Genomic DNA, 8,371 nt, shown 5'->3' on the forward strand with positions numbered 1-8,371 from the left:
CAAATCATCACCCTCATCACCCTCATCACATCATCACATCATCACCCTCATCACATCATCACCCTCATCACAGCATCACCCTCATCACATCATCACCCTCATCACATCATCACCCTCATTACCCTCATCACATCATCACCCTCATCACATCATCACATCATCACCCTCATCAAATCATCACCCTCATCACCCTCATTACCCTCATCACATCATCACCCTCATCACATCATCACATCATCACCCTCATCACATCATCACATCATCACATCATCACCCTCATCACATTATCACATCATCACCCTCATCACATCATCACATCATCACCCTCATCACATCATCACATCATCACCCTCATCACATCATCACCCTCATCACATCATCACATCATCACCCTCATCACCCTCATCACCCTCATCACCCTCATCGCCGTAGTAACCCCATGTCTGTAATCAGTCTATTGATGAGGAAGCAGGTTGGACCCCCTGACGTCAGTGGGGGGATGTGAGGTGAGGTTTGTTCATCATGTAAGGTCAGTGCTTACCTCACTTTCACTGGGCATAGCAAACCTGAGTTAAAACTTTCATTTAGTTAGATCATTGAGATCAAAACGTATTTTAACTTTTTTTGTAGTCATTGGGAACATATTTTCCTTCACAATAACGACCTGGTAAACAACCAGGGGCAATCAAATCAAATGTATTTATATAGCCCTTCTTATATCAGCTGATATCTGAAAGTGCTGTACAGAAACCCAGCCTAAAACCCCCAAACAGCAAGTAATGCAGGTGAAAGAAGCACGGTGGCTAGGAAAAACTTCCTAGGAAAAACTCCCTCATCGCTCGATCTCTCCTGTCTCCTTTGTCATTCCGTTGCTGGTGTCTAAACAGGCTGCCATGCCCTCTCTAACACCCCCTGTACTCTGAGATGAGTTGTGGTGCTCAGCAGTGCCAACCATTCACGTTGTTAGTCTGTCACCTGATTAGTTATGAAAAGCATTTGTCTTTTGAGTAACACTTCCTGTCGCCAATCTGTCAGTCGTCTGAAAGAGAGCAGAGGTCCATCTCGGGATTATATTCAGGAACGGAGACATGCAGCCGGCCGCAGAGCAATTTGCTCGTTGCAATTTCGGGATCTTTCAGAATGTTCTGGGTACGCTACAATAGGGCGGTCTCTCATTTCAGCCAGAGAGATAATGATGGGCAAAGACTGAAATCCACTCCGTAACACACACACACACACACACACACACACACACACACACACACACACACACACACACACACAATTTTCAGTTGTATAAGATTGTATAACAGAGTAGTTCTACAGCATAAATCTGCTTATGTCCCCACTGGCTGTAATGTTAGAAAAGATCATTTAATAACTCTGAGGCCTGCGTCAAAGGCCTCTATTGGACCAGGGAGTGGTCTGTCAGATAAAAACCATTGTTTAACAATCCTGACAGTCTGGGTTATGAATAGCAAACAGATGATGGTATGATTCAAATACAGGTCATCGTGTAAAAAACACAGGTAGGTTAGAAGCATGGAGTCAAGACCTCACCTTGTCAACAGTTAGATCGAAAACACACACAAACACACAGCAGCCATTTTACTGATTAGAGTACTGAACTTACTACTACAGTGACAAAGTTCAATCTCTCTCTCTCTCTCTCTCTCTCTCTCTCTCTCTCTCTCTCTCTCTCTCTCTCTCTCTCTCTCTCTCTCTCTCTCTCTCTCTCTCTCTCTCTCTCTCTCTCTCCCTCTCTCTCTCTCTCTCCCTCTCTCTCTCCCTCTCTCTCTCCCCCTCCCTCCCTCAGTCCTCCTCCACCACCTCTAGCTGAGTGTAGTAGAAGGTGATTGTAGCTCCCCGGTCCGTGTTGTAGATGGCCTGACAGGTGTACATCCCTTGGGCCTCGTGGTGCAGCTCGTCCAACAGCAGAGAAGACGTGTTGGGCATCAACTGGAACAAGAAATTCATTTCTGTTAAATTACACAAAATATCTTTATTTTAAGGGGTGTGTATATTTATTTTTTATTCTGCACAAGAATTGCTCTTTCGGGACAATAAAGATCGATTGAATTGAATTCAGAACAGTTTGACAACTGGTATTACAGTATTTTCATTGTTGTATATATTCCCCCTGTCAGCTGTACTACCTCTGTGCCTAATGCCATGCTTTTATCACTATTTACTGTTGGGAAACGGTAGCTAGGTTAGAGGTAGGTAGCTAGGTTAGAGTTAGGGTAGAAGAGGTTAGAGTTATGGTAAAATAGTTAACTAGGTTAGAGTTAAGGTAAAGAGGTAGGTAGCTAGGTTAAAGTTAGGGTAGAAGAGGTTAGAGTTATGGTAAAATAGTTAACTAGGTTAGAGTTAAGGTAAAGAGGTAGGTAGCTAGGTTAGAGTTATGGTAGAAGAGGTTAGAGTTATGGTAAAATAGTTAACTAGGTTAGAGTTAAGGTAAAGAGGTAGGTAGCTAGGTTAGAGTTATGGTAGAAGAGGTTAGAGTTATGGTAAAATAGTTAACTAGGTTAGAGTTAAGGTAAAGAGGTAGGTAGCTAGGTTAGAGTTATGGTAGAAGAGGTTTGAGTTAGGGTAGAAGAGGTTAGAGTTAGGGTAGGAGAGGGTAGAGTTAGGGTAGAAGAGGTAGCTAGGTTAGAGTTAGGGTAGAAGAGGTTAGAGTTAGGGTAGAAGAGGTTCGAGTTAGGGTAGAAGAGGTTTGAGTTAGGGTAGAAGAGGTTTGAGTTAGGGTAGAAGAGGTAGGTAACTAGGTTAGAGTTAAGGTATAAGGGGTAACTAGGTTAGAGTTAGGGTAGAAGAGGTTAGAGTTAGGGTAGAAGAGGTTAGAGTTATGGTAGAAGACGTTAGAGTTAGGGTAGAAGAGGTAACTAGGTTAGAGTTAGAGTAAAAGAGGTTAGAGTTATGGTAAAATAGTTAACTAGGTTAGAGTTAGGGTAGAAGAGATTAGAGTTAGGGTAGAAGAGGTTAGAGTTAGGGTAGAAGAGGTTAGAGTTAGGGTGGAAGAGGTTAGAGTTAGGGTAGAAGAGGTTAGAGTTAGGGTAGAAGAGGTTAGAGTTAGGGTGGAAGAGGTTAGAGTTAGGGTAGAAGAGGTTAGAGTTAGGGTGGAAGAGGTTAGAGTTAGGGTGGAAGAGGTTAGAGTTTAGGGTAGAAGAGGTTAGAGTTAGGGTGGAAGAGGTTAGAGTTAGGGTAGAAGAGGTTAGAGTTAGGGTAGAAGAGGTTAGAGTTAGGGTGGAAGAGGTTAGAGTTAGGGTAGAAGAGGTTAGAGTTAGGGTAGAAGAGGTTAGAGTTAGGGTGGAAGAGGTTAGAGTTAGGGTGGAAGAGGTTAGAGTTAGGGTAGAAGAGGTTAGAGTTAGAGTAGCAGAGGTAACTAGGTTAGAGTTAGGGTAGCAGGGGTAACTAGGTTAGAGTTAAGGTGGAAGAGGTAGGTAGCTAGGTTAGAGTTAGAGTAGCAGAGGTAACTAGGGTAGAGTTAGGGTAGAAGAGGTAGGTAGCTAGGTTAAAGTTAGGGTAGAAGAGGTAACTAGGTTAGAGTTAGAGTAGAAGAGGTAGGTAACTAGGTTAGAGTTAGGGTAGCAGAGGTAACTAGGTTAGAGTTAAGGTGGAAGGGGTAACTAGGTTAGAGTTAGGGTAAAGAGGTAGGTAGCTAGGTTAAAGTTATGGTAGAAGAGGTTAGAGTTATGGTTGAAATAGTTAACTAGGTTAGAGTTAAGGTAAAGAGGTAGGTATCTAAATTAAAGTTAGGGTAGAAGAGGTTAGAGTTAAGGGAAAATAGTTAACTAGGTTAGAGTTAAGGTAAAGAGGTAGGTAGCTAGGTTAGAGTTAGGGTAGAAGAGGTTAGAGTTGGGGTGGAAGAGGTTAGAGTTGGGGTGGAAGAGGTTAGAGTTGGGGTGGAAGAGGTTAGAGTTAGGGTAGAAGAGGTTAGAGTTAGGGTAGAAGAGGTTAGAGTTAGGGTGGAAGAGGTTAGAGTTATGGTAGAAGAGGTAGTTAACTAGGTTAGAGTTATGGTAAAGAGGTAGGTAGCTAGGTTAAAGTTAGGGTAGATGGGGTTAGAGTTATGGTAAAATAGTTAACTAGGTTAGAGTTAAGGTAAAGAGGTAGGTAGCTAGGTTAGAGTTAGGGTAGAAGAGGTTACAGTTATGGTAAAATAGTTAACTATGTTAGAGTTAAGGTAAAGAGGTAGGTAGCTAGGTTAAAGTTAGGGTAGAAGAGGTTAGAGTTATGGTAAAATAGTTAACTAGGTTAGAGTTAAGGTAAAGAGGTAGGTAGCTAGGTTAGAGTTATGGTAGAAGAGGTTAGAGTTATGGTAAAATAGTTAACTAGGTTAGAGTTAAGGTAAAGAGGTAGCTACAGTTCCTTCTGAAAGTATTCAGACATTTTCCACATTTTGTTTCGTTATGGATTCAACAAAAAAAACTCATCAATCTACACACAATACCCCATACTGACATCACAATACCCCATACTGACATCACAATACCCCATACTGACATCACAATACCCCATAATGACATCACAATACCCCATACTGACATCACAATACCCCATACTGACATCACATTACCCCATACTGACATCACAATACCCCATACTGACATCACAATACCCCATACTGACATCACAATACCCCATACTGACATCACAATACCCCATACTGACATCACAATACCCCATACTGACATCGGACAATACCCCATACTGACATCACAATACCCCATAATGGCATCACAATACCCCATACTGACATCACAATACCCCATAATGACATCACAATACCCCATACTGACATCACAATACCCCATACTGACATCACAATGCCCCATAATGACATCACAATACCCCATAATGACATCACAATGCCCCATAATGACAACGTGAAAACAGGTATTTTGACATTTTTGCATTTTGGTATTAAAAAAAAAACAGAAATACCTTATTTACATAAAAGAGCATAAGTATTCAGACCCTTTGCTATGAGACTTGAAATTAAGCTTTGGTGCATCCTGTTTCCATTGATCATCCTTGAGATGTTTCTACAACTTGATTGGAGTCCACCTGTGGTGAATTAAATTGACTGGACATGATTTGGAAAGGCACACACCTGTCTATATAAGGTCCCACTGTTGACGGTGCACGTCAGAGCAGAAACCAAGCCATGAGGTTGAAGGAATTGTCCGTAGAGCTCCGAGACAGGATTGTGTCGAGGTACAGATCTGGAGAAGGGTACCAAAACATTTCTGCAGCATTGAAGGTCCCCAAGAACACAGTGACCTCCATCAGTCTTAAATGGAAGAAGTTTGGAACCACCAAGACTCTTCCTAGAGCTGGCCGCCCGGCCAAACTGAACAATCAGGGGAGAAGGGCCTTGGTCAGGGAGGTGACCAAGAACACGATGGTCACTCTGTCAGAGCTCCAGAGTTCCTCTGTGGAGATGGGAGAACCTTCCAGAAGGACAACCATCTCTGCAGCACTCCACCAATCAGGCCTTTACGGTAGAGTGGCCAGAGGGAAGCCACTCCTCAGTAAGAGGCACATGACAGCCCGCTTGGAGTTTAAGACTCACAGACCATGAAAAACAAGATTCTCTGATCTGATGAAACCAAGATTGAACTCTTTGGCCTGAATGCCAAGCGCCACGTCTGGAGGAAACCTGGCACCATCCCTACGGTGAAGCATGGTGGTGGCAGCATCATGCTGTGGGGATGTTTTTCTGCGTCAGGGACTGGGAGACAAGTCAGGATCGAGAGAAAGATGAACGGAGCAAAGTACAGAGAGATCCTTGATGAAAACCTGCTCCAGAATGCTCAGGACCTCAGACTGGGGTGAAGGTTCACCTTCTAACAGGACAACGACCCTAAGCACACAGCCAAGACAACGCAGGAGTGGCTTCGGGACAAGTCTCTGAATGTCCTTGAGTGGCCCAGCCAGAGCCTGGACTTGAACCTGATCAAACATCTCTGGAGAGACCTGAAAACAGCTGTGCAGCGACGCTCCCCATCCAACCTGACAGAGCTTGAGAGGATCTGCAGAGAAGAATGGGAGAAACTCCCCAAATACAGGTGTGTCAAGATTGTAGCGTCATACCCAAGAAGACTAGATGCCGTAATCGCTGCCAAAGGTGATTCAACAAAGTACCGAGTGATGGGTCTGAATACTTATGTAAATGAAATATTTCAGTGTTTTATTTTGAATACATTTGCAAACATGTCTAAAAATCTGTTTTTGATTTGTCATTATGGGGTATTGTGTGTAGATTGATGCGGGAAAAAAAACAATTTATTCAGTTTTAGAATAAGGCTGTAACACAACAAAATGTAGAAAAAGTCTGAATACTTTCCAAAAGCACCGTAGGTTAGAATTAGCTTACAAGAGGTAGAAAGGTTAGAGTTAGGGTAGAAAGGTTAGATTCAGGGTAGAAAGGTTAGAGTTAGGGTAGAAAGGTTAGATTCAGGGTAGAAAGGTTAGAGTTAAGGTAGAAGAGGTTAGTTTTAGGGTAGAAGAGGTTAGATTCAGGGTAGAAAGGTTAGAGTTAAGGTAGAAGAGGTTAGTTTTAGGGTAGAAGAGGTTAGATTCAGGGTAGAAGAGGTTTGTTTTAGGGTAGAATAGTAAGCTGGGTTACCCACCTTCAGATGTCCAAGGCTGCTTGAGAGTAGAGGCTGGAGCATGGGACCATGTCCGTAGTTATAAGCCACAGCTAGGTTAGACTGGGACCCAGGCCTGGTGAATCCCCAGATGAGGATATCAGGCATTGTGGATCCACATTCCAGAGTCACAGAGCCCCCCACCACCCCTCTGGCCTCCTGCCGGATATACTCTACCTCCTCTGGGTCCACGATCTCCAGACCTGAGGGAACAGGCATATAACACCTTTTATAAAGCCTTGTTTACATTTTACATTTTAGTCATTTAGCAGACGCTCTTATCCAGAGCAACTTACACTAGTGAATGCATACATTTCATACATTTTTTTATTTCTTTCTGTACTGGTCCCCCGTGGGAATCGAACTCACAACCCTGGCGTTGCAAACACCATGCTCTACCAACTGAGTCACACGGGACTTGTTTATGACAATATGAAGTTAGAAACCTTTATACCTAGATTATAGTAGTAAAAGTTTACCAATAGATACTGTAGCCACATTAAGAAGATGATAGACAAACGGTAGACTACATCAAACAGAGACAAGACATCCTCCTAAGAGTTCCCATAGTAACACTAGTACAGTCCAATAAGGCCTTACCTTGTAGAGGAGGCTGCAGTAAGCAGAGGAACAGACAGAGACTGGACATCCTCCTGAGGGTCTCCATAGTAACACACGTTTCAGAGGTTGCTGGTTATTACAGCATTATATCACAGAGCTTCTGAGTTCTAACGTCTGACTCCTCGTTTCAGGCGACACTACACACTGTGGGTGATCGAGAGAGAGAACGAGAGAGAGAGAGAGAGAGAGAGAGAGAGAGAGAGAAAGAGAGAGAGAACGAACGAGAGAGAGAGAGAAAGAGAGAGAGAACGAACGAGAGAGAAAGAGAGAGAGAGAAACTATTCATCAATGCTTTACCACCTCTCTCTCTCTTCCTTATCTCTTTCTCTCTCTGTCTTTCTCTTCATTCTCTCTCCCCTTGCTCTCTCTCACTCCATCCCTCTCTCTACCTCTCATGGCCTGGCTAATGAGCAGACCAGAGAGAAAGAAAGAGGGGAAAATTTAGAAAGAGAGAGAGAGAGGTGTAGGGTGTCTGGTTGACGCCGTAGCATAATCTATTATTGAATGAACTGAAAGGGATAGCAGCCTTTTCAAAATTCCATCAGTCGGACGGTGAAATGAAATCCCTGTGTGCAGAGAGAGAGAGAGAGACATACAGAAATAGAGGGAGAGAGAGAGAGAGAGAGAGAGAGAGAGAGAGAGAGAGAGAGAGAGAGAGAGAGAGAAACAGAGACAGAGACAGAGACAGAGAGAGAGAGAGAGAGAGAGAGAGACAGAGAGAGAGAGAGAGAGAGAAACAGAGAGAGAGAGAGAGAGAGAGAAACAGAGATAGAGAGAGAGAGAGAGAGAGAGAGAGAGACAGAGAGAGAGAGAGACAGAGCGAGAGAGAGAGACAGAGAGAGAGAGAGAGAGAGAGAGACAGAGAGAAATCACAACAAACACTACTTCCTGTTTACCCCTAGAGGAACATATATTGCAACCATTCATAGCTGATGAGAATTGAATTAGTTAATGTATGAAGCACACACCATGTGAAGTCCTAGTGTGGAGTCCGATATCTCCTTTAGCCAGCTCCCTTAGCATCAATAAAATTATGATTTAGTTTCTGTTGGCGCTAAAATCGCTTCATTTCATAGCTCCCATAGCCATACCCA

General features: G+C 43.3%; 1 protein-coding gene across 1 annotated transcript; it reads right to left on the reverse strand.

Annotated features, from left to right (window-relative positions):
* Positions 1–233: 233 nt before the first annotated feature.
* LOC123744776 (V-set and immunoglobulin domain-containing protein 10-like 2) lies at positions 234–7,898 on the reverse strand. Its single transcript, XM_045724934.2, has 3 exons — positions 7,257–7,898; positions 6,639–6,859; positions 234–1,959 (listed from the first exon to the last, which is right to left on the reverse strand). Exons 1-3 carry the CDS (start codon positions 7,321–7,323, stop codon positions 1,813–1,815), a joined length of 435 nt encoding a protein of 144 aa, XP_045580890.1. The 5' UTR covers positions 7,324–7,898; the 3' UTR covers positions 234–1,812.
* Between the last annotated feature and the right edge of the window lie 473 nt (positions 7,899–8,371).

This window comes from Salmo salar, chromosome 09, assembly GCF_965601325.2.
Source record: "Salmo salar chromosome 09, fSalSal1, whole genome shotgun sequence".
Taxonomy (NCBI): domain Eukaryota; kingdom Metazoa; phylum Chordata; class Actinopteri; order Salmoniformes; family Salmonidae; genus Salmo; species Salmo salar.

What these genes read in the sequence shown, in the direction of transcription:
- LOC123744776 (XM_045724934.2), bottom strand. Translation starts at nt 7,323, where the DNA reads ATGGAGACCCTCAGGAGGATGTCCAGTCTCTGTCTGTTCCTCTGCTTA. An exon ending in ACTGCAGCCTCCTCTACAAG is followed by an intron (nt 6,860 to 7,256) that starts GTAAGGCCTTAT and finishes CTGTTCCCTCAG; the next exon opens with GTCTGGAGATCGTGGACCCA. An exon ending in GCAGCCTTGGACATCTGAAG is followed by an intron (nt 1,960 to 6,638) that starts GTGGGTAACCCA and finishes TTCTTGTTCCAG; the next exon opens with TTGATGCCCAACACGTCTTC.